The sequence below is a fragment of the Morus notabilis genome, unplaced genomic scaffold (assembly GCF_000414095.1).
Source record: "Morus notabilis unplaced genomic scaffold, ASM41409v2 Scaffold314, whole genome shotgun sequence".
Lineage (NCBI taxonomy): Eukaryota > Viridiplantae > Streptophyta > Magnoliopsida > Rosales > Moraceae > Morus > Morus notabilis.
The window spans coordinates 323,861-349,759 of NW_010360279.1; the positions used below are offsets into that span (position 1 = coordinate 323,861).

General features: G+C 36.2%; 4 protein-coding genes across 9 annotated transcripts; 1 reads left to right on the top strand and 3 right to left on the bottom strand.

The window, feature by feature from the left end:
• Position 1: 1 nt before the first annotated feature.
• LOC21407519 (protein PIN-LIKES 3) lies at positions 2-3,531 on the bottom strand. The gene is made up of 10 exons (XM_010096200.2): positions 3,446-3,531; positions 2,789-3,009; positions 2,584-2,663; positions 2,339-2,463; positions 2,076-2,197; positions 1,246-1,581; positions 1,057-1,157; positions 813-865; positions 550-735; positions 2-425 (listed from the first exon to the last, which is right to left on the bottom strand). Exons 2-10 carry the CDS (start codon positions 2,921-2,923, stop codon positions 301-303), a joined length of 1,263 nt encoding a protein of 420 aa, XP_010094502.1. The 5' UTR covers positions 2,924-3,009; positions 3,446-3,531; the 3' UTR covers positions 2-300.
• A 2,719-nt stretch (positions 3,532-6,250) lies between these two features.
• LOC21407520 (protein PIN-LIKES 3) lies at positions 6,251-9,256 on the bottom strand. Its single transcript, XM_024164352.1, has 10 exons — positions 9,172-9,256; positions 8,631-8,837; positions 8,394-8,473; positions 8,133-8,257; positions 7,875-7,996; positions 7,215-7,550; positions 7,025-7,125; positions 6,847-6,899; positions 6,568-6,753; positions 6,251-6,433 (listed from the first exon to the last, which is right to left on the bottom strand). Exons 2-10 carry the CDS (start codon positions 8,763-8,765, stop codon positions 6,309-6,311), a joined length of 1,263 nt encoding a protein of 420 aa, XP_024020120.1. The 5' UTR covers positions 8,766-8,837; positions 9,172-9,256; the 3' UTR covers positions 6,251-6,308.
• Positions 9,257-10,280: 1,024 nt separating this feature from the next.
• Positions 10,281-15,684, bottom strand: LOC21407521 (DEAD-box ATP-dependent RNA helicase 42). Of its 5 annotated transcripts, none has more exons than XR_002902057.1 (4): positions 15,565-15,684; positions 11,770-15,207; positions 11,030-11,107; positions 10,281-10,695 (listed from the first exon to the last, which is right to left on the bottom strand). XR_002902057.1 is itself a non-coding variant. In XM_010096202.2 (3 exons), the coding sequence occupies exon 2, from the start codon at positions 15,192-15,194 to the stop codon at positions 11,772-11,774; it is 3,423 nt and encodes a 1,140-aa protein (XP_010094504.1). In that variant the 5' UTR covers positions 15,195-15,207; positions 15,565-15,684; the 3' UTR covers positions 10,281-11,107; positions 11,770-11,771. The 5 variants fall into 5 exon arrangements, 2 of the variants coding, with proteins under 2 accessions (XP_010094504.1, XP_024020119.1); XR_002902056.1 differs by having other exon boundaries at positions 10,281-10,837; XR_002902055.1 differs by adding an exon at positions 11,259-11,339 and having other exon boundaries at positions 10,281-11,107.
• A 1,588-nt stretch (positions 15,685-17,272) lies between these two features.
• Positions 17,273-23,789, top strand: LOC21407522 (AT-rich interactive domain-containing protein 6). 2 transcript variants are annotated; one of them, XM_024164322.1, is made up of 14 exons: positions 17,273-17,459; positions 18,390-18,878; positions 19,323-19,471; positions 19,567-19,606; positions 20,267-20,319; positions 20,461-20,506; positions 20,711-20,803; positions 21,066-21,188; positions 21,357-21,408; positions 21,494-21,566; positions 22,103-22,169; positions 22,285-22,335; positions 23,044-23,136; positions 23,324-23,789. In XM_024164322.1, exons 2-14 carry the CDS (start codon positions 18,408-18,410, stop codon positions 23,426-23,428), a joined length of 1,416 nt encoding a protein of 471 aa, XP_024020090.1. In that variant the 5' UTR covers positions 17,273-17,459; positions 18,390-18,407; the 3' UTR covers positions 23,429-23,789. The 2 variants fall into 2 exon arrangements, with proteins under 2 accessions (XP_024020090.1, XP_024020091.1); XM_024164323.1 differs by having other exon boundaries at positions 17,273-17,452.
• The last annotated feature ends 2,110 nt before the right edge of the window (positions 23,790-25,899 follow it).

Here is a 25,899-nt window from a genome sequence, read left to right on the forward strand (position 1 = left end):
ATAGGTAATTAAGTAAATAAATAAAAAAATATGGGCTACGTTGATTGAGATAAACAGGTGAGTAAAAAGAATTCTAACTGAAGACATTTTTGAAAGCTTACTTGCTTCGAGAGCAAGTAGCACATTTGACAAAGAAATAGGTGATCAATAAATCTAAAATAAATTATGAAATCGCTTTCTTCTTACTCTTCTTCTTCTGCACTACATGCTTTTTGTCAAAGCTCTCTTCGTGCACAGACACAGGCTGTGTCTTGCCTGGGTTGCTTTAAAAAAATGGAAAGAAAAATATGCATTCAAACTTCATGCCACAAGCAACATGAAGATGGTGGACCAGAAGGTAAGTGATATTGATGCCAATGCGTAAGTCCACAGCATGATAACAGAACATTCACTCTCTCCTGCTCCGAACAGTTGGGTAATAGTTCCTGCATTAAAAGGGAAAAACAGTCCGTTTAATGCCTGAAAATAGGAAATTAAACCGTTCAACGCCAAGCACCTTTAATGCGTGAAATATGACGATTTTCTATGGAGAGAGTAGGCTTTCTGTACCTATGTTCATGGCAGGCGGCAATGCGAATTGCAGAAGAAGAACAAACTGATATAATGGATCAGACTGCACCATACCAAAATGAATGGCTCCTTTAACAACCAATATGCCTATAAGAGGCAGCGCGACATACCGAACAACTATAATGCCAACAACAAGAGATTTCTTCATCCCCGTCCCTTTCAAACCTGAAAAAAGGATAAAATTTTAATAAGATATTCTTTTACTGGTTCTGTCAAATTCAGATGGAAAAGAAGTCAGTTACCTTTAAGAAGATTTCCCCCTATTACAAGTGTGAGAGCTGGTATTGCTCCATCTCTGCATTAACGAGAACAACGATTTAGAAGATAAATGAAAAAATAAGAGTGAGAATCCAAGTTAATAGAACACGGGGCTTTTAAAGTCCATGAGCTCAGAAAGTAGGAACTAAATAAAATGCCAAGTCATACTCCTTAAGCAAAGGCTAATTTACTGAAAATAAACAGAGTTTGTTGGGCAAAGTTATGTACCCCAAGAAGGAAGCACTATCTTGGAGCACTCGAAGTGGAGCGTCGCTTCCTATCAGGGTCTTTCGGATTTGAGGAATGAGTCCAATTACAAATCCAACAACCTATACGAAGAAAAGGGTAAGAATGCTGCAGCCGAAAAAATGAACATCTAGATGTACACCAGAAACAAAAAGTAAAAGGAAATAGCACCGCTCCAGTAGTTGAAGGTGCAAATAGTGCCTTCAGATTAAGCTTTCTAAACAACATTCCCAAACGATGCATTATCCCTAAACGACTTTCTGGAACTGCTGCCTCAGTTTTTCCTTCCGATACAGTCAGGGGTAGTGCATAGTGATCTGAATTATCCTCTGGTTCTGCCAGTTTGGTTGAAGACAGTAGTGGTTCTCTAGATCCTTCCAAGTCCGATTGAGACGATTCCTTGGAGGCCTTACTGACCGGAAAGTCTTTTGTTATGGAATTCTTGGAGCTCGTTGCGGATATTCGGACAATGTTATACACATAAGACCACAAATAGATGGCTCCAATCTGAAGATTCATCAAAACCCAAAATTAACAACACTTTCTTAGGGTCCGTTTGGTTAGAGGAACGGAGAGGATGAAAGATGGAAAGTAGATAGGAGAGAGAATATTATAGTTATCAAATAAGGTTGTTTGGTGAGATAAAAAAAGAGTTAAAATGATGGATGATAATTATTTATAAAATTATTATAGTATCTATTTAACTTATTTGTTAATAGTTTATTTTGAGGATAAAATAGTCTTTTACATGTAAAACTAGATGCATTTATGAATCTTTTCATAAATGGAAGGATCTAATTTTGTGGGCCGAGAAGGATGAGCTCTCTCTCCATCTTTCCCTTCCTCTTGTCTCCTCCTTCCAACGAAACAAATAATTTGCTCTCTCCCTCCACCCCTCTTCATCTCTCCCTCCAACCAAACACACTCTTATAAGCTATTTCTCAAACATACCACGCGCTAGACACGCGGATATTAACAGTAAAAATGAATAAGAAACTTACTGCCATAGAAAGGGAAGAATAAGCCATTCCATAAGTATAGCAAACATCAGGATCACCAAATGGGCTTCCTCTTTCTTTACAAAGTGCTGGGATTATAACAAGTAGCATGTTCCCCAAGTTTCCTGTTCCCATCAAATCAAGTGAAAACAAATTCATAGATGATTTAAAAGATTCTAAATACTTTGGAGGGAACGTAATGAAAGATTGCCAGCATTAAGTCACAATTCTAAAAAGAAAAAATAGTGGTGAATATTAGTGATTACCAGCAGCAGAGCAACCCAAAATGAGGCCATGCAAGTGTTGAGGAGGTCTTGTGAATTGGATGACAATCCACCCAAGTATTGATCCAACTATAAATGTTATTAAAATATTCACAGGCATGAACCACCTGCAAAAAAAAAATAATAATAATAACAATAATAAATCAACAAATTCAGATTAAATAATATATGTAGGATAGAACTTGGAAGTTGCACATGACAAGAAAAAAACATACTTATAAACTTACAACTTAATCATGCTTTGGTATGTAATAGTGCTGGCGAGGTTGGAGGCCACAAGTGCAGGATTGAATACATAAAACACAATCTGCAATCAACAAATTATTCAATTAAACAATAAATTTATCTACCAATGTCATCATTCATTCATTCGTTCATTATAAGAAGAAGATCAAGAAGAAGAAAAAGGAAGCAAAACTGAGTTACACTTACGGTGTTCAGGTGTTTTATGGCATCTTCAGGGAAAATACCAACACGATCAAGAGCAAGATACGAACCAAGTGCTGTTATCAGAAGCACTTTCAACACTGGTATCGATGCCGTCACTAACAGTCCCAAAATCTCCATTCTTTTTTCTTTTTTCTTTTTGGTTTTCTCTTTTGTTTGTTTCGTTTGATTCAAATCCAATCCAACTGATATACTTCACTTGAATCCTACCCTCAAAAGAATTAAGAATAAATAAGTACAACAACAGAATCCAGATTACAGATAGAATAATATGTTGTAATATCACGGATTTATGTATTACTCAATTATATATATTATATATTTCTTTGGAATGCTAAACAAATTCTATTTCATTTACAGAATAGATTTAGCTCCCTGGTTTATTTATGTAAAGGTTTATCATAGGTTTAAAATTCAAATCTCGGGAAGACGTTTGCATTAATATCCGGTATAAATCTTACACCAACCAAACAGCTTTGAATAAAACTATACAAATTAAAATGGATTAATAAAAAAACAGAAAAAAATAATTTATAAACTGGAATATTGATTAATGGGACGAATTTACTGCAGATTCTTTCTTATAAGTAAATCCTACTTGAAAAAAAAAAATCCGACTAGAAATATTCGCTTCTCAAGTACCTTGAAGAATTGATGTTTGAGGATGAGGTAGAAGAAAAAGAAGAAGAAAACGAAGACGAGGAAGAAGAAAAGGAGGAAAGAATAAGGAAAAGAAAAATAAGGAAAGGTATCTATATGCGAGAAAAAAGGAAGAAAATCATGTTTAGTAAAGAGTTAAAAGGGAAAAAGAAATATCAAAGAAAAGAGGCGTCCAAAATGATGGCACGCAACGCAGGTTTGAGTTGAACCATGCAATTCTAGTTTTTTTAATTTTGCAGACATTCCACGTTGGAAAATCATTTCAACGCTTTTCTTTCCTTTTACCGCGTGCGCGTATATAGCAAATACACTCACACATGACACAATTATATATAGGGTACCGCATCTTTATCTTCTTCTCAAACCCAAAAATAAAGACCAACAAAAAAAAAAAAAATCAAAATATGGTACTTAAAGAAATAAATATATTCTTATCATATGAGAGTTTGAGTTCCAATCCCACTATACTATAAATGAGAGTTCAACCCCTTAATCTATTAAGGATAGATAGGATTGTTAAGTGCTACTTGAAAAAGGTGCAAAACTTAGTCCAAATTGTTCTAACATACTATATTCATTTAATAAACAATTTATGAAATGTTTAGTATAAAAATTCGTATCATAATTCTAAATCTATAAAACGTCCCCTTAATATTTTTAACGACCTTATAATAGTATAATCAATTTAGAAAAACAAGACAAATATAGCACACCCAATTTAGTGAAAAAAAAGGAAAGCGGAAAAGACGTCTATTTGCAAATCAAATTCAAATATGTCGAAGCTCCCTAGTTAGAGCCCGGTACCTCGTCCTTACATTTTGATGATGTCATATGATTCCCAACAACGTCAATGTCATAGTCTAATCATATGCAACGACATACAAAATACATAGTACATATGCAACCCACACAACACAACAAGCATTTTTTTATTATATCTTTATTAAATTTCATTAAAAGCATATATCTTTTAGGTCTTTCTCGGATAAAATCTCTTTGTTAGTATTGATTAATTTTTAATCGCTTTAAATAAAAAATAATATTTAGATAAGACAAATTTTGATAGACATTTAATGACTAAAAAATAAAAGATTTTTCAATAATTATTTTTGTAGAACCTGTCGAAAGAATTTTGAGATTTTAAAGAGATTTTTACTTAGTACCTCAAAAAATCAAAGTTAAATATATATATAAAAGAATTGTTGCATACTTTTGATATAGATGCGATTTGGTCATATCTACGGTTAGAAGCAGAGGAGGACCCTTCTGTTTTTTTCCCTGTAAATAATATTCCCAATAATTTTTGTTTTATACTTTTTATATCATAAATTCTGCAATAATGAATGCCCAACAACACACAAACGTCAAGATTAGCACCCCAAAAAAAAAAAAAGACAAACGTCAAATGAAATTTTGGGCGTTGGTCAAATAAGGCGGTCACTGGCAATGTCCAAATGTGAATTTGTTTTGTTTCATAGTTGCCAGTTAGCAAGTGCATGACATATCTAATGACGTGATCTTCAAACATGACTGCATTCATGGGCATTTCTTTCTTGCTGTTTTGGGTGATGAGTGATTACGCAAAATCAAAAGAGACGTCTCCCACTTGGCTCTTGCAAACGCCAATCAATTACAAACAGGTCAAACCTTCATTCATTAGTTCTTAATTATCATCCACGTCAGAAAAAGGGGTAAACAGAAAATTAAATAGGACATATAATAAAACAGTGATTAAATATTAATGGAATTTAGAATTATTTTTATTTTATGTATATTTTATGAGAAAACATATTATAATGAATTATGAATCATGATTCGAATCATAACACAAATATCTCTTCCAAACGCACGCTAATAGATTCAAGTTGTATGCTTACAAACCATTAAATTTCCATAAAGTTCTTTTTAAAAAGAAAATTCGTACTTTTTTTATCTCGAATTATTCTAATGTAAGGTCTTGTTTATTTTATCGATTTAAATTTTATTACAATAAAAAACTTTAAAAATAGTCATATTTAACTTATTTATTATAATAAAAAATTCACACATAAAATTATATATCAATTTAAATTAAAAATTTAAATTAATAAATTAAACAACCTTAAATTTACTATTTAAAGCTACAAACTACCGTAAAGTACCTTTTAAGAAATTTTAAAAGAGCACTTAACACTCCACCTATGAGTCGCAGCCAATAGGCCCACCACACACATAGGCATCATAGCTGCCAATTTGGTTTAAGTAAAAGTTAGAAAGGGAAGAACTAATTATGCTTTCTTTCCTAGGAAACTGACAGGGAATACATCATAGCTGGCGAAAATAAAACGCGCTTCAGCTTCTTTATAATTTATGGCGCCTTTTTCCACCAGAAAAACCAACTACTTTTTGTGACTCGTAGCTACTTCGGCCGATCTCAAATTCCAGTTGGTCTTCGTTTCTCTGGCAGTGCATCAAAAGAAACCCACTTCTCAGTTGATAATTTCCATACCAGCTGCATACGGTCCATCAACTTTCATTATCTATTATTATTAGGCTCCTTTTACGTAGGAGTGTACATTGATCGGTTTTTTTCGGTTTGGTGACCGAATCAAAATTTTAATTTTACGGATAGTTGGAACCAAAATCGTCCAACGAGAGGTATAAAATCAAACACCAACCGGATTGTCATACTCGATCAGTTTAGTTCGATTTTGACAGTTAACTAAAAGACTTTTAAAAAATATTTTTTAAGGCAACCTATATTTTTGGTTTGGTTAATCAACCAAAATCTAAAACATGAAACCGAAATTGAATTGAGATACTAAGCCTCGGTTCAGTTAACTGAATAAATATACGCGTTCAAACTTCATGCCACAAGCCACATGAACACGGTGGACCAGAAGGTAAGTGATATCGATGCCAATGCGTAAGTCCACAGCATGATAACAGAACATTCGCTCTCTCCTGCTCCAAACAATTGAGTAATACTTCCTATATTAAAAGGGGAAAAGTGTGTTCTTCAATATGTTTGAAAATAGGAAATCGAACCATTCAACGCTGAACATATATATTTAACGCGCGAAATGTGAAACCATTTTCTATGAAGGAGGGTAGTTTTTGTGTACCCATGTTCATGGCAGGTGGTACTGCGAATTGCAGAAGAAGAACAAACTGATACAATGGATCAGACTGCACCATACCAAAATGAACAGCCCCTTTAAGAACCAATATGCCTAGAAAAGGCAGCACGACGTAACGAGCAACTATAATGCCAACAATTATAGATTTCTGCATCCCCGCCCCTTTCAGACCTGAAAAGGGACAACATTTTTTAATTCAAGATTCTTTTACGGCTGTCAAATTCAGTTGGAAAAGAAGTTATCAGAAGGGAGGCTTCATATTACCTTTAACAAGATTTCCCCCTATTATAAGGGTGAGAGCAGGTATTGCTCCATCTCTGCATTAACAAGAACAGCGATTTTGAAGATAGATGTAACAAATTAGAGTGAGAATCCAAGTTAATAGCTCAAGGATTTTAACCAATTTACTGAATATAAAGAGAGTTTGTTGGCACAGTTATACCCCAACAAGGAAGCACTGTCTTGGATCACTCGAAGTGGAGCGCCGGTTCCTATCAGGGTCTTTCGGATTTGAGGAACGAGTCCAATTACAAATCCAACAACCTACAAAAAGAAGAGGGTAAGCAAAAAAGGAACATCTAGATGTACGCCAAAAACATATTCATTTGGCTAAAACGAAAAGGAAATAATACCGTGCCCGTAGTTGAAGGCGCTAATAATGCCTTGAGATTAAGCTTTCTAACCAGCATTCGAAAACGATGTGTTATCCCTAAATGACTTTCTGGAACTGCTGCCTCAGCTCTTCCTTCGGATGCAGTGAGGGGTAGTACATAGCGATCTGAATTATCACCCGGTTCTTCCAATTCGGTTGACGACAGTAGTGGTTCTATAGATCCTTCTAGGTCCGGTCGAGAGGACTCCTTGGCGGCCTTACTCACCGGAAAGTCTTTTCTTATGAACTCCTTGTCACTCGTTGCAGATATTCGGACAATGTTATACACATAAGACCACAAATATATGGATCCTATCTGAAGTTCATCACAACCAAAAATTAAGAATAAATAAATGGCCTGTTTAGTTCATAAGTTTGAATAAAAATTTAAATGTTTGTGAGAGAAAACATTATAACAAAAAACGTTAGAACAAAACAGGTAGAATGTACTTTAAACAGTACTCACATGGATAAATAGTGATTCGTGAGCAGGTGGAACAAGAACACTTTCTTAAATTATTTCTCAAACGTACCACGCACTAGACATGTGGAAATTAACGTAAAATTTTGAATTTTATAGTAGATGAACCTGTGTTAAAAAAACAAAAAACAAAAAAAACAAAAAGAAAGAGAAACTTACTGCCATAGAAAGGGAAGAATAAGCCATTCCGTAAGTATAGCAGACATCAGGGTCACCAAATGGGCTTCCTCTTTCTTTACAAAGTGTTGGGATTATAATAAGGAGAATGGTCCCGAAGTTTCCTGTTCCCATCAAATCAAGACAAACATATTCACAGATGATTTAAAACATGACAAATACTTGGAGGAAACATAATGAAAGGTTACCAGCATCAAGTCACAGTTCAAAAAAAAAAAAATGATGAATATTAGTGATTACCGGCAGCAGAGCAACCCAAAATAAGGCCACGCAAGTGTTGAGAAGGTCTTGTGATTTGGATAACAATCCACCCAAGTATTGATCCAACTATATATGCTATTAGAATATTCACAGGCATGAACCACCTACAACATAACAGCAACAAGTCAAAACTCGGTAACACACACACACACACACACACACATATATATATATATATCACTTCCACAGAAATCATTGTTGGAACTTGCAGATCATAAGAACAAACAATAATAAACTCACAACGTAATCATGCTTTGGTATGTAATGGTGTTGGCGAGGTTGGAGCCCACAAGTGCTGGGTTGAATACATAAAACACAACCTGCACTCAACAAAATACAAATTATTAAATGATATTAACAACACCAGATTCAAGTAATTCAACTCTAAATTTCTCTGTCAATCTCATCATCATCATAATTTTTATTATTATTATTATTATAAGAACTGCAGAAGAAGTAGTATTAAGTAGTACTTACGGTGTTCAGGTGTTTTCTGGCATCTTCAGGGAAAATACCGACACGATCAAGAGCAAGATACGAACCAAGTGTTGTTATCAGAAGCACTTTCAACACTGGTATCGATGCCGTCACAAACAGTCCCAAAATCTTCATTCTTTTTCTTTTTTTCTTTTCTTTGTTTCGCTTTATTCAGTTCCAATCCAACCAATTTACTTCACTTCAATCCTAACGCCAAAATTTTTAAGAATAAATAAGTACAACACCAGATGACAAATATAACTATAAAATAAGTCGTAACACCACAGATTTAGTTCCTTTTATCTATTTACTTATTAATCTAAAGGATTATTATTAGTTTAAAATTCAAATCTCGGGAAGACCAACTAGAATATGACTTACCAATTTAAAATACTTAAATAAAAAATATATTTATAAACAGGAATATTAAGAATTAATGGACGAATTTACTGCAGAGTGTTTATTTATACTAAATCCTACTTAGGGGGGGGAAAAAAAAAAAACAACAAATCTGACAGCTTAAAATTTTCATTCTCAGTACCTTGAAGAATTGGTGAATGAAGATGAGGTTTTGAGGGTGAGACAGAAGAAAAGAAAAAAAGAGGGAAGGATAAGGAAAAGAAAAATAAAAGGAAGAACAAAAGGCAGAAAAAATCATGATTATTAAACAGGTAAAGGAAAAGGAAATATCAGAAAAAAGCGAAAAAAGAGGCGTCCAAAAAATGGCCGCAAGCAAAGAAGGTATGAAGTGAAACCATGCAATTGCAATTTTGCAGATATTCCACGTTGGAAGTCCACTTACTTTTACCGCATGCGTATATGTATATACATAGCAAATACTATATATACGGGAGGACCCAAAGGGAACAGAACTGAAATACAACAATTTTCAAAAAATTATTTCAAGAATAACAAGAAATTACATAGTAATTACTATGATTATAGTACTGATATTCATGTGTATGTCAAAAAATTACGAACTAATTATTTTGATGATTTTAATTTTTGTTATTTGTAAAACATTCTAAAATGTTTGTTATATTTTAGCATTACTAGTGAAATTTGCCATATGTAGTCCGTTACAAAAATAACAATCACAATAATAATTAGTAATAATAAAAAGATTGTTTCAATCATTATTTGATGGCTGAAAATTAAAATAGATTTTCATAAAATTTTTTAAAATTAATTTTTTTATTTACTACAATTTTAATGCGATTGAACAGCTTAAAAATTTCACTGCGGTTTACTCAGAGTGCATGCAACTTATAATGGTATACGAAACAAACATACGCTTACTCGCGCCAATTGAGTTTGGCCGTTTGTTTAAAAAAGTCTGATATTATTGTGCTTCTTTTGCATTTGGTAAATTTCAAATTAGTGACACAATTCAAACTCATATTTGGTAAATTTAAGCTGCGTTAAACTATTCAACACGAGCGTGTGGTATACAATAATCAATAAAAATCATATTCCTAAAAAAATTGATTATTAGAGTTTTAACTTTCTCTTAAGAGTTCAACCATTCAACCATTTTTTGACGGTAAAATAGTGACTACTCTCTCTGCTTTTTACCTGTCAAACACAAATTCAAATTTAATTCCCTATTCAGATTAAAATTTTAATCTGCACAATGTCAATTCAAACTATAATTAAACTACACAGTTTGAATTTTTCTATTTAAATAAAAAAGTTTAAAGCACCAGAATTCTAACTAACGAAACAAATGGGGGCAAAGTTGTGCATGTTTCGGTGTCAGTGTTTTAACACATCATCTCGCCAGCACAAAAGGCAAGTACAGTTAACCATTCGGGTTAAGTAAACAACCCTGAGGTTTGGCTCCACATCAACACGGTGATTCGAATTGTTTGGTTTGCGGCTTTAATCTACCAGTAGGTAAATCCACACTCGCCTCCGCTTCAATATGAGAGTACGAGACAATTCTCCGAGTAAGGATGATGCTGCATCGCCTGTAATTGGCTGAAACTATGAGCATTTTAAAAGTATCTTAATATATGATGAAACCATGATTACCATTAACAATCTTCTGTTCACATTGCTCGGGCTGAAAAACAGAAACAAATCTATTAGAAAGCTTTCTCTGCTGCTAAACCACGGAATTATCATTCAGAGAGAAAAATAAGAGAATTTTGTGTTACAGTCACGAATTACAAAACCAATAGGCATTACCGACCATAAAGGAATTCCTGGCAGAAAAGAAAAATAAGGAAATCTTTAGTAAAACGATAAACTAAACGAGTCATAAGAAGTCTCGACTACAAGATCCCAAGGTAAAACTGCCCAAGTGCTTTCTCAAGTCATGTGTATATGTATATAGATAGATAGGACAATGCCACAGATTCCATCCATTTTAAAGGCAGAGCAGCAATTAACGTCACCTTTAAGGTGTCCACATATGCCTGAAAAACCAATATATGATACCTCCTTTATCACCAGACTCAGCTTTTTATCGAAACCTGGAAAGAAAAAACAACTAAAATATTAATAAACAAATATATCCAATTACAAACTCAAGACTCGTGCAAAGCAAAGAAAACAGGCGCGTCAATATAGTCCTGAACTCATCCGTTTAAGCAGGAGAGGAATTGTAAGGAAACAGTGCCGCACCATGATTGTATCCCCGGGAGAGTGGAGACCGCATTAGCAAAGATGTGGGCAGTGACAAAATGTAACATGCGAGCATACATGCTTAAAACATCCTCGCGCCATTGGAAACGACAGACAAAAGAAAGAAAAGTATAAAATCAAAAGAGGCGAAAATTTGTGCCAAATGAAAATGAAATTCTAATACTTCATAGCAAACCAAAATGCAACATCATTTAAAGACGGTAAACTTAATTTCACCACAAATACTGGTCAACAAAAAAGGGGAGAGTGGAAGGAGAGATACTGCTTATTTAAGGAATCAAAACATGCTAGTTAGATCGGCCAATCACAAAATTTCTGAAAATAAATTACTCTAGATAAGTCGGGTCCTATAAGAACTAAACTTAGATTGTCCCACAAAAAACCCAGGAAAAAAAAAAAAACAACAACAACATTTGGTAACCTAGAGACTCAACGGAAATACAGCACAAGCCAACCATAAGTCTATAGAAAGTCAGGAACAAGATCTTACGTTTAAACAACTGAATATTTGCCTGGCTGGTTTCCACCGGGAAGTGATAAAGCCTGATGTGAAATGTCTTCCAGAACGCGTTTCAACTCTGCTTTAGCTTTCTTCACAGATTGCTCGCTAGGGCCCTCAATGAACAAGTAAAGTTTGCGTTCTCCCGGTCCAGTGACTTTGCCAGGTGGGAAGTATTGCCCCCTCGTAGTAATTGCAGCTCCTGTCCACTCCGATATAGGTCCCAAAGTTTCCTTGTGGGTGACCTTCCATCGAGCATTCTGAGGGAAATCATTTATCTCCAGTTCTGCTTCATAGTGTTCGGGCATTGCATCAGCTTGGATCTTCGCCAGGTTATGCTGCAAGTTAATGGCGGCGGCAATTGCTGCTGCCCGGGCTGCACCGTCATTAGCAGCAAGAGGCAGCCCAGTTCCAGGCACCACTGCTGCTGTTCCAGGTAATGACAGACCAAGAACACCTGGAAGAGAAACGGGTAGTCCGCCATTTGGAAGCAGTTGCCCGGGAACAATAGGGGTAGGATTTGCAGTTGTAGCAGCAGCTTTGGAGGCAGCAGCAAGGGCAGCTATCTGAGCAAGTGCAGCCTGCTGTGAGATCTCACCACCTGCCTTCCGGACACCACCATCTTCATCTTCTGAATCTGACTTGTCTTCTTCGAAACCGTATTCTTTAGCCTGTGCTTTCTTCGCTGCTCTCCTCACTTCATCTTCTTCCTCATTAAACTTAAAACCGCTTCCCCCATAACCAGTCCCATGTGCTTGCTCGAGTCCCTGATTCACTTTTGCCATGAAACCATCAGCAAGAGCTTTTAAGTCATCAGGAACAACTTGCTCAGAAAGTTCCAGTGCCTTTACAAGATCGGGGGCATACCTAGCATCGTCCTCAGAGATAAAAGTTATGGCACAACCTTTACGGCCAGCTCGACCCGTTCGACCAACGCGGTGAACATAGTCCTCGTAGTGATTAGGAACATCGAAGTTAATCACCAGTTCGAGCTCCTTAACATCTAAACCTCTGGCAGCAATACTAGTTGCAATCAATAGATTACAAACATTGCTTTTGAAGTCAGAAATAGTCGACTCGCGATCTGTTTGATCCTTTGCCCCATGAAGTGAGAGGCAAGGGTAACCATGTCGCAATAGATCCTTGAACAAAGCATCACACTTCTCCTGCGAGTGAACAAAGATAAGAATTTTTCCTTTCTCATACCATTCTCCAAGTAGTTCTAATAATCTTAAAAACCTTTCATTTTCATGTCTCACTTCAACTAGCTGTGTGATATCCTTGTTCACAACACTCCTTCCACCCACCTGTATTTCCACAGGTTTGTTCAACACTCTACGCGCCAAGATTTCTACCTGACGAGGGAAAGTAGCAGAAAAGAGTACAGTTTGTCTATCTGGCCGAATGTTTTGAACAATTCGAGTGATTTGAGGTTCAAAACCCATATCAAACATTCGATCAGCTTCATCCATGACCAAATAAGTGACCCTACGAAGATTTGTAATTTTTCCACCGCTTGTGCAAAGTATGTCGATCATCCTACCAGGAGTACAAACAACAATTTCAGCACCACGCTTCAGTTCACTGATCTGTTGGGCAACACCAGAGCCTCCATACACAGGCACACACCTAAGACCAAGTACCTTGGAGAACTTTTTTACGTCACTGTGAATCTGCTGCACAAGTTCCCTGGTAGGTGCCATTATAAGCCCAATAGGACCGTCTCCAGCAACTACAGGGGGCTGGTCCTTTATATGCCTCAGCATTGGAAGTACGAACGCTAGTGTTTTGCCTGAGCCAGTTTTCGCAATGCCAATGCAGTCACGACCACTCATAATTACGGGCAGCGCCTGAGCTTGAATTGGCATTGGCTTTTCATAATTAAGCTTCCTTATTGTCTCCAATATTTTACTTGTAAGTCCAGTTTGATGCCAGGTCTTCATTGGCTTTGGCACATCCTTACCATGTAACTTCAATTCCAATTGTTTCCGGTACGCAGAAACCTCTTCTGGGGTCATTCTTGAGATCTCCTTTACCTCAATATAGAAATTCTTCCGGAATGGTATATAATCAATTTTTGAATGGTCAACTATAGAAAGCTTCTCAGCTTTTGTCTTCTTTACTCTTTTCATGAACTCATCATCATCTTCATCTTCTAGTGGATCCCCATCATTTTCAACGTCCTCATAATCTGATTCAGAATCCTCCCCAGGAATTATTCTGCCCATAGATTTATTTGGACCTTTCCTCCACGGCTCATCCTTGCTTTGATCATCCTTTTTATCCTTGTTCAAGTCTAAACTCTTACCATCAATACTTGCAGGCTCTGAAGCATTATTCAATTTCTCAACTTCAGGCAAAACCATAGAATTCATAAAAGCATCTAAAGGATCAATTTCCTCATCCCCAGAAGTGCCATCAACCCCATTTTGCAAAGCTGATGGAGCAGATCCATTCTCAGAATCTATTGCCATTTCATCTGTAACTCCTTTATTGGGGTTGGCTTCTCCATCAATTTCCATAGCCGTTTCTACTTTCCCAGTAGAGGGCACTTCTTCATCATCAGATTCACCTTCAAGGGTCCACGTCTTGCCAGACTTGGGCTCTTCAGCATTGGCTTCCCCTTGCTTCTCTGTTTCAGCTTCTTCCTTCTTTCTCCTCAACTCTTGCCACTCCTGAACTCTCCTCCTCCGCTTCTCCATTTCTTCATCCAACTTATGTTGTTCCTCCTCCAACTCCTCTTCTCTCGTCGGTTTCTTATCCAAATCATCCTCAGCACTCCTCGATTTCGGACTCTCCTCACGCTTGCCGCTGCTACGTACACGCTCCCTCTCCTTCTCCTTGTAATCATCATCATCTCTCCTACGGCGCTTCTTATCACGTTCTTCCCTTACATTATCATCACTGTCATCACTATCAATTTCCCGACGATGGTTTTCCCTCTCACGGGTGCTCCTCCTCTCCCTCTCTCTCTCCTTATCCCTTTCCCTCTCGCGCTCCCTCCGCTCCCTTTCCCTCTCCCTGTCTTTATCCTCTCTTTCTCTCTCCCTCTTCTCCCTCTCTCTCTCTTTCTCCTTCGCCCTCTCCCTCTTCTCCTTCTCTTTCTCCCTCTCCCTATCTTCCTTGTCCTTTTCCCTTTCTCTATCTCTGTCTCTGTCTCTCTTCTTCTCTCTGCCTCTTTCTCTATCTCTTTCTTTCTCTTTCCTATCCTTATCCCTGTCTTTGTGCTTATCCTTCTCTCTGTCCCTTCCTCTATCATAACTATCATTAGAATCAGAACTCCTATCTCTCTCGGAACGCCGACTCTCACGGCCTCTCTTATCTCTGTGCCTCTCTCCATTCCTCTCCTTCGCGCGGTGACTCCTCCTCGTATCCTCCGACGCTTCTCTCCTTGATTTATGCTTCACCTCCTCCATCGCGTCTTCCTTCCTACATCATCATTCACACAAATATCGTCTCGTCAAAAACAAACATTTCTAATATTATATAAAATGCAGACCACACTCAAACCTAACCCTAGAACGTGAAATTCATGTAAATCGTACAAAATCTGGTGCAAACGGAATCAAATCTAGAATCCCAATACTGAAACTCCTTTTGGAATTTATACGATTATTCAGTTTCCCCGGCCGCTCATATGGCCTGATTCGATTCAGAGAAATCGGGAAAGAATGAAGAAACGGGAAAACACGAAAATCATCAATTAAGTAACAACAAACAAAAAATAAATGAATAATTTCTCGAATATAAGAGTAGAATAATAAATCAATGAGAAGTTTAACGAACCTAGCAAAGATCTAGCGGAGAATATTATAGTCGTCAGGTAATCCCCAATCTTGGCGAACCCTAAACCCCCGTGTCTGTCTGTGTTTCTCTTCTTTTTTATTAATGCAAAAGGATTTTCCTTTTTCGGGGTCGCGGATAAAACAAATAAAATATGTTTCCTTAAATACTTGCAAGACTAATTCGCAATTTGGCATTATAGCTCCCAAACTCTTGAATAAATGACAACTTTATCTTGATTTTTATTATTTTCACAAAAAAACCATAAACTGTTAATAATATTTACAATTTAAGATTTCTTTTGTAATGCCCGGATTTCTCACATACTTATCGGGCAATGCATTGCATGATTTCATATTATTACACATATGATTTATATGTTTGATATGTCATTAAGATAAATGCTCATACTAATAATGTGCATTGAGTGGTAAGTTGTACATATTGTACAGTAAATAGCAAGTTTCTTCGAAGGCGGATCCAGTAAGTGGAGTGAGGAAAAGAGAGTTGTGAAAATGATTTCCATGAGTTATAGGGACTCAGTAGGTAATGAAGCTCAATTATACTTAAAAAGGGGCACGAATTGGTGAAAACCTGTTGATTTGGGGTGAAACAAGAAGGTTTAGTATGGTTTTGGTCGGTTAAATAAACTCATATGTGATAATGAACCTTTTTATAATGAGTAAATAAGTGGATGAGATCGATTGTGAGGGGTTGAAGTGGGTTTCACATGAGTTGCAGAGTTAGAAGGCCTGATAAATCCTAGTTTCGTACGTTTTCGGTGTTTAGGTTTTCGAGTCTTGATTAGGGTTTTTGTCGGGTTGTAAGTGATTTAAGAAATTTATTATTTCATGTTTGAATATGTATGGAAGGGTTTTAGAAAGATTGATTAAGTCTTGATAATAAACGGTTAAGGATTTAAAGATGACATCTTTAGTGTATTGAAATTCAATAAGGACACATACACTTAAACCGGTAAGGCCATAACTTCCGAACTAGGCCTAAGTTTCAAGTCTAAAACCTTATTCGGGCCAGATCAGGTAAGCTCGAACACATCTTTTTTTAAAAAATTTCTTAAAAATACATTATAAATTTCAGACCGGGCCGACCCTCCTCCTTTAGGGTCAGCCCAATGAAAATAATGGACCTGGTCGGCCCAGCTCAGAATTCTCATTAGGCCCGGGCCTGGTCTCAAATTTTCACCTCTAGGCATAAGGAGGAAGGAGTAGGGGCTGAAGATGAATTTACAAGATCTTTTACGGCCCGTTTTAAACTTATACTCAAATCATGATCTTGATTTTGACGTTTGAAATTTAAATTTTTTATGAGAGAAAAACTCTAAAACAGAACTAATAATTTGAGTATGGATATATGAAATAAATGGGCCCTTGATCTTTTTCTTAATTTTTATATGTTATAGCTTTTAAATTTGCGTTATTTAATTTTCAAAACTAATGTTCATTAAACCTTCATTTTACCAGCCCTTAAAAAAAATGAGGTCGCCAGTCACATCATAACTTGTAAACATTAACAGAAAATCTTTAATTGTAAACATTCATTTAACAAAACTCAATAAAAGAAGGCTTACTAATAAATATTTTGAGGATGGTTTCAACAAAATTAAAAGAAAAAAGAAAGAATCAAAATAATTGAGGTACCGTTCAGCAAAAAAAAAAAAAAAAAAGGTGTTTAGGGATCAATGATGTAAATTAGGGTCTGAGAAGTGAAAATGGAGAGAATCAAATCCACGGCGCTTTTCAACCGAGAGAGAGAGAGAGAGAGAGAGTCGCGGGCAGGGCAGGGCAGGGCAGGGCAGGGGCTTAATTAGCCGTAGGGGCGGATTTCCGTTTTCCCTCCTCCTTTCAGATTTGGCATTTCCACCACCCACCAGGTACCAGGTACTTCTCCTACTATTCACTCACTCACTCTTCTCTTTCTTCTCTTGTTTTCTGTTCCAAACAGAATTCTATTCGCCCTCCTTTGCCTTTCCTTCGTTCGTTCGTTCGCTCCTTCCTTCCTTCCAAAATACGACACCGTTTCGCTTTTTCTTCTCGTTTCCCTGCATTTCCATTTTCAATCACTCTATCTTCTTTGCAACCACGACGCCCTTTTCCTCCATTCTCAGCTTTCCTTCACTACGCCTTCTTGCATCTACCGGAATTCCATAATTCGATTTATATATTTTTTTTGAATTGTAAAAATCATAGAAAACCAGGAATTAGTGCAAAAAAAAAAAGCTCCAATTTTGGTGCTTTCTCTAGTTTTGTTTTATATTTATTTAAATTTTGTTGTCAATTGGTACTGGCCAAATCGAGTCTTAGGGTTTTTTATTTCGGAAATTCGCTTTTCTTACCTATTTTGTTGAGTTTAGCGGAAGTTGAGATTTTTTTAAAATTGGAAAATTCAGGAAAACCAAAAAGCTCCAATTTTGGCGCTTTTCCTAGTTTTATTACTTTTATTTATTTATTTTTAAAGTTTGTCGCTTTGTTAGTTGTTACTGGTCAAACTGAGAGTTTAGGGCTTTTAGTTTCAGAAATTTGTTTCCTTTCAATTTCGTTAGATCACAATGTAAGCAAGAAAGATATATGGGATTGTCTCGGTAAGACCAGTTTTTTGACGTTAAAATTAAATGAGATTAAAAAAATATGTAAAATAGACAGTTTTTTATGCAGATTTTACTACTAAAAATGGTGAAAAAAATGGAAGTATCAGTAGTTCTATTATTTTGATTCTACAGAAGAAACTCCCTCTATATAGATGAGTTTTTAATGATTACGCTTTCATCAAAATAATAATGTGAATAATAATTAAAATTGAAATATTAACAGTGTAGGATCCAATCTGATATGGAGGATAAGGATAGTAAGCAGGAGGGTGAAGATTTGGGCAATGGTTCTGAGCAGCGAGAATCTCAACCTAGTCCCTCAAAGCGAAAGGTGGAGGCTCAAACTCATGATGATGATCAAGTCATGAGGGATAGGAGTGATGATCAGACAGCAAACGATGGCGATGCTGCAGGTCCCAGTGAACTGCCGGCGGAAGTTGCTAAGTGCAACGGTAGTGATGACACTGTTGTTAGCGACCCACCACCACCAGCAACAGCAGCAGCTCAGGAAAGTAAAGACAACAAGGTTGATAATCATAATCACGGTGAAGCAGAAGATGGTGTGACTGCAGAACAACCGCCTGAGAGTGCCCGTCACCAAAACCAGCGTGCAGATGCTGATGCTGATGCTAATGCTGAGAAATTCTCCACTCCCAAACGTCTTCTCAATAAGAACGTGGGGGAGGTCAAGAATGGCTTCGATGATATCGAGGTATTTCTTAAGTTAAGGAGTGTTGTATTCAATTTGTTGAATAACTAACTCTTTTTTCTTTTTTCATTTCTACAAATACGTTTCTACAAACACTTGACCGTGAGTTTAAGACTTTGAGTTCTAGAATTGAGTTTATCTCTTCTTAGGAGTGTATTTAGCTGGCATTTTAGTTAAAACAGCACTCTATTTTCTCTTAGATTTATTTTATTATGTTTTTTGGAATCAGAATTTATTTATTCTGTAATTCATGTCAGTTTTTCTGATTTTTATTATAAGATTCCAGAGGTTTATTTAGAAGTATTTGGCATCGAAACTAACTCCTTGAAAGAGTTAAAACTTCGTCTTCATTTCTATTTTGCTGCATCACAGTAACTAGGTTTGTTGAATAATTCTTTTTTCTTTCTTCATTTCTACAAATACTCAACTGTTGAGTTTAAGTAACAGATGGCGGAGGCTGAGGAAGCAGAGTCACCAGAAGATGGTACACCAGCGCAGCAAGTGGCTTTTATGAAGGAGCTTGAGAATTTCCACAGGGAGAAGGCCTTGGAATTCAAACCCCCCAAGTTTTATGGAGAACTGCTGAATTGCCTCAAGTAAGTCTGACGAGGTGGTGAATATTATATTTCAAAGTGAACATTATCTTTTTGCCTTTGGCTTAACATTTTTGCGTGCTTCTAATTTAATGTAGGCTATGGAGAGCTGTTATTAGATTGGGCGGCTATGAAGTGGTGTGTTGCACCTTCTGTTTTCTATTTCTATTTCTTTTTTCTTTATTATTATTATTATTTTTTTTTTTTTTTTGGCTCAGCCTGATGGTTGTTGCCCTTTATCTTCAATTTGTCTTAATGTCTTATGAATTATGCTTTAAAAGTCATCACCAATGCTAAACTTCCACAATACTAGAATCTTAAAAGCTAAAGCAGTGTGGTGTTGTTATAGAGAAAATAATGAAGAAACCTAGAGGAATAAGTGCTCTATCGGGGCCTAAATTTAGCATATTTTGTACATAGTTGAGCTTTATCTTGGGGAAAGCACAGAAAAAAGAAAACTTGATGCTCGAGTTATTAGTAAAATTTTATTTGGAGAAAATTTTTTTTATCAGAAAAATACTGGTTTAATAGGGTATAATTTTTCTTTTATAGGGTGATTACGATGAGTTACACTTGCTCTTATACTGGTGAAAGTTTCTTCCTTTATTTTCATATTCATAGATCTGTTTCTTCGCCTTACCTGCTTATTTTCTTCCAAATACATAAGTTATGAGTTTGTAGGAATCTTTGCATTACAGTTTGAAGAGTTGAATCTGCATTTAGTTACATAGTGTTTAAGGATTGGTGTATGGTGTCTCGGCGAAATGTGATCGAAGTGCTTACATTGGTTAACTGTAGGTGACTGCATCAAAACTGTGGCGACAAGTAGGAGAGTCGTTTCATCCCCCCAAGTAAGGAACATACTTTTTACTCTTGACTTTCGCTGATATAAAGCTATATATGTACATGTATCTCTATATGTATATGTATATATTTCCAAATTGCAATTTTCCACTCTGTGAACTTAAATCTCTCACATTTAACTTCTTCAGAACCTGCACAACAGTCTCGTGGACATTCCGCATATTTTACGAGAAGGTAATGTTTGTTAATTTGAATATGTTAAATGCACCTTCACTTCTCTGGGTAACCGCTATTATTTTCCTCAAGTATGCGAACAAAAATGCGAGATTAAGACTATTAGACCTTCACTTTTCTAATATGCAGTTTGAAATTCTTTGTTAGTCTATATAGCATGGTTTACCAATGTTTTTCATTTCTTGAGTTTTCCAATTGATGCAGGCCCTTCTCGAATATGAAAAGCATAAGAGACAAATTGGTGAACTCCAACTTCCTGTTGGATTCCTTCCCCAGTCTTCCAGTATTGAAAAGGAGGTAGAATTAAGTTTCTGCATATTAACTTCTTTGTTCTGGAGTGTCTTTATCGGAAAAGCTTATATTGTTTTTGAATTCTTCTGACATGGTTTCTCTCACGTTCACGTGTCTAGTCATTTTTCTAATTTTATGTTATTTTTCCTCTGATATTTTTTAATGCACTGGTATCCTTTGATGCGGGTATATCAGTCTGTATTCAGTTTTTAGGTTACGCCATTCAGATTCTACAATAACTCAAATATTAGTTTCCGTTCCTGTTCAGACAAGTAGTTATCAAGCTCCAGGATCTGGTAGGACACGGAGGGACGCTGCAGCACGTGCTATGCAGGGTTGGCATGCTCAACGACTTCTTGGATATGGTGAGGTGGCAGAGCCTATTATTAAGGTCTGTTGAAATTCTCTTCCATTCTATTATCTTAAATTAAAACGGAAGCAGATTTTGCATATAATGAAATATTTTTCAAGTTCTCATGTTTAGAAAAAATTTTCACGTGATCAAATGCAGTGTAGCAATAAAATATCTTTTGTTTTTCTTTTTTTGTTGCTTGGATAGGACAAGAACATAAATTCTGCTTCAAAGCGTGAAAAAAACCTTAAAAGCATTGGTATGATGACACCCCTGCAATGAAAATTCTTTCTGCTAGTTTGTGTTACATGCAAAAATGCATTTACATGTGTATTTTCCATCAGGTTCCCTGAAACACAAGACGCCTACCAATCTGGAGAATGCTGATAAAACTTTAACTGTGGCGGCAGATAAGCAGTTACGATTTTTTCACAATATTTTATTTAATAAGTTCTCTTTGTTTGTTGTTGTTTTCTGCCTACATTTCTGCATTTACTGAAGAATAATTGAATCATCACTCTCTATGTACCTTTTTTAGATTATGATATTGTCTTTAAAGTGGGAGTAACCTAATGGGAGAAAGAATCCTGTAGGAATTGAATTTAATCATCACAGAAAGAGCAAGGGAGGAGGCACCAACATGCCTCATAGTTATGATATAACTAGAAGAATAGCTTTTTTTATTTCTTAAAGATAAATGTTTGAGCACTTTCTAGGGAGGCAGTAAATTCGTTCGAAAACCCTTGTCAAGGTTGAAAGTCAACTATTCACATTTTTTAAGAAAATGTATATTTGCTCTCACCACCACCTCCCCGCCCCTAGGAATCAGCTCCCTGCACATCTCCAACCAAAAAAGGAAACAAAAAGAAGTAGAGAAACATCCATGCATAATTCATTTGAATGTGTTGCAATTTTTCTGACAAAATCAAAGGTACGTGGTTTTCATTTGGTAGAGTTGTCACAAGTGTTGTTGATATTGGGCCTCCAGCTGATTGGGTAAAGATCAATGTGCGCGAGACCGTAAGTTTGCTTTGGTTGTTATGCATAATTTTTTTCTTCGTAATTGTAGATAATTGCTTTATTGATAAAGCCTTCTGTTAGTGTCTTAAGTAAATTCACTGTCTTCTATTCTCAGAAAGATTGCTTCGAGGTATATGCGCTTGTCCCTGGGCTTCTGCGAGAGGAGGTCAGCACCTGTGATACCCTGTTTCTCTCATCCTTTTATTTATGTCTTCTTGCTATTTATGTTTGTGCTGAATCAGAATACACTAAAGGGTATTAGCACAATCTAGCTCAGATAAAACAGATGCATTGTTGTGGTTCAGGTGGTGTCAACTTTTTGATAACTATTTCGATTAATTTAGTAACATTTATTGGTGGTGGCATTCTCTTTCCTTTCCAATAAACCAATGATCAAGGAATTGATATTCATAGGAGGTGGCAATTCTCTGCTCAGTTTATGCTTATTTGAATTTCTTGTACTCCTGGTCCTAGCATAATAGATCAACATGCTCCATGGTTTCTCTGTCACCAGTTCCTGTATTTCAAAATTTATATAGAGCTTGATAAGAAGGTTCTTTAATTTGCCTTTTGATTTCCCGGTAATGGGTGTTAAATATTTTTATAAATTCCGGAAGGCATGGGAGAGACAACTCATTCCATGCTTGAAAGCTGCTGCTTCTTATTCTTCTTCTTCTTCTTCTTCTTCTTATTCTTCTTTTGTTTTTTGTTTTTGAGTTGAGTAATTGGGAGGTGAACTTTTGGCTCTTACTACTACGTGCAATAATTTTTAGTCTGTTCTGTGGAAGTTCAGAGGTGAAAAGAGAAGAATAGAAAAGAAAAAGTTCACGTACTATGATTTACATGCTAATCACTGATGTCAAACAACATTCAGGTCCGAGTTCAATCAGACCCAGCGGGACGTTTGGTGATAACAGGTCAACCAGAACAGCTTGACAATCCTTGGGGTATTACGCCGTTTCAAAAGGTATTTTTGCCTTTTTATTGATCTCAATATATGTAACTGATTTATGTGTACAGTGAATTGTTGGTGAATGTTCTTTCTTGTTGTATCTTTAACTCTAATGATTTCTTAGTTTCAGTATTAGAATGGATTTTTCCAGGTCAAAGAAAGAAATTTTACTTTGGATTTTGTGATTGGATGTCCTTTTCAGGTTGTGAGCTTACCTGCAAGAATCGATCCACTTCACACATCAGCCGTTGTTAGCCTGCACGGCCGGCTATTTGTGCGTGTTCCGTTTGAACAGGGATCAGTTTGAACATTTTCCTCGTTTCATAGGTCTGTAGTTGTCTGTAGTTAACTAGTCAGTCAATTTTTGAGAGGTAGGGATCAGAATTTTGTTTGTAAGAAATCTAGGGTCTGGATCAAATTGAGCTAATGTTTAACCCGTTCCCTATTCTTAATTCATGCCCATGGCGATGGGCTAATGTTCAAAATTCTAGATTTATGCAAATCGTGGTTGGCCTTTTCCGTATATCCTCCTAGATTGAAGAGACGTAAACTGATAGAGAACTAAAGTTTGTAGAGAGGAGAGGTGTTGGATAAAGTTTGGAATCCCATGGGCCATCCATCACAAGTGCCAATTATAATTGTGAGCTCACCACTATGCGCTAGCTACATAAGACAGCCTCTAAATCCTGTCAGATTTGTAGAGATTTTGCACCAGTTTGGCATTATTATATATATGTATATATATTACATGTTATATATATAATATCTATATATAAGAACTAGTTTTACATATACCACAGTAGAAACAGTGGATTAAATAAAATATGTTTTGTATTCTTAAATTAAAGAAAAATAGGATTTTGAAATCACTCAAATCCTTAGTGAAAATGAAAAGAAACAAAAAAATGTTATTCATCATTTTCTTTGTTTCCAAAAGAGCTCTGGCATTGGATGGGGAAACGACATCGACGATGGAAGAGGCATTCAAAGGAGGAGTTGATGGTTCATGAAAGGAGGAGATTGGAGGAGTAGCTGGATGGTTTGCAACAACTGCGCTAGGTTGTGCAGGGTCTTGAGTTCTTGGAGGAGTGGTGATTAGGTAGGGTTTGCGATTCACAAAGGAGTGGTGGGTGGCTGGGGTCGCAAGGTTAGTCGACAGTGGTGGAGGCGTTGGCAAACATTCTCCATACAGCTGTGCACCTCCGCAATTTTGGGGGATATGGTGAAACCTTAGTGAGTGATTGGCTTGGCCTGATCCCATAATAATGAAAAATCTTTAAAAACAAAAAAAAATAAAAAAGAATCGAAATTTATTTTCACAATCCAATATTCCTACAAGTATTGTGAAATGGCCATTTTCAAAATGCGAACCAAATGGGCTCCTAGTTTGTTGAAATAAACAACCTCGGTTCTTTAGTATTGCATGTCGAGTCTAAAGGTGATTGTCTCTAATCCTTTTACAGTTCTAAAAGCATATAGGGCAGCTCCACTGTTCCAAAAGTTTATTTTTTCGTGTTTTTTTATGAAGAGATTGCATCATTTTTTTTTAAGGCAAAGTCACCCTAAACCCAATCCCAAACTGCTCATGCTCTACAATTACCATGGATCCCATATGAAAAACTTTAGTCTGATTCTTATTCAAACCTACTCTTGAGAAAAAGCTAAAAGTGAGTTTCTTAGACCATAAAATTTTGATAGAAAAGATGTTTTCTTTGATCCTAGTGCAAATAATGGTAGCAGTAGTGCTTTAGTGTGGCCTTAAGAGTGTTGTACGGCTGAGGTTGCAATGCAAATGGGTGCCACTTAGCCACTCGTTTTTGCAATTATAAGCACATGCAGTTGCAGTGGGGGGAAAGAGCCACAGAAATATTAATAAAGTGCGTTGCATGTGATGTTGCACAAAAGTATTTGATGCGACTTTGCATATAACTAAGTGCACTATACTATTCTGTTTTTGCCTACCACTAACACATTACACATGTTAATGTTTTTATTATTGTTCATAAAACAATTAAAAGGGTACGAAGGTTTAATAAGTGGATAACCACTTGGGGACCTGGATTTGATTCGTCGTTGGCCAGATTTGTTGGATTTAATATGGATTAGTCTATAAACGCGTATATGTCATTATTTCCTAATTAAATAATTAAAACTAATTATAACGATTCTGTTGGCCAGTTTGTTATCTTTTCTAATTATTCTTCGTGCCTATTTTTTTTCCATCAAAACTCAAAAGCCAGCTCTCTCCACCTACTTTAAGGTTTAAGCAGAACATTCGAAGCACTACTACATATCTATTTTGTACTTTAATTTTCAAGAAAAAGAAGTCTTGTCTAATCATATTAATAGAGCATTTCAAGAGAAAGAGAAACAAATAATCAAAGATACATACAGTCCTCTCATGAGGGTCCACATATGAGACAATGATGGGCATAATAAAAAGGTTGGCACTTGAGAGTAACTTTCAAATTTTTCCTAACTTTGCAATTGCACCTCCATATATACATGGAATGGAGCCATCTTTTAGAAAATATTGTCTCGTTATAGGGCATTTATTCAAGTAATTAGCTATACAATCTTAATTTGTACTAGGTACTTATCTTCTTCAGTTGTCTTTAATAATTCTCCTCCTAGTCTTGATGTATCAACTCCATTATATATTATTATTATTATTATTATGAGGAATTCGAACTCTAGACCAGTAATTTAAAAAGATAGTGTGACTAATACTAGTAATGGAGCGTCAGTATTTGAGCTATAACAGGATTAACAGAAGAA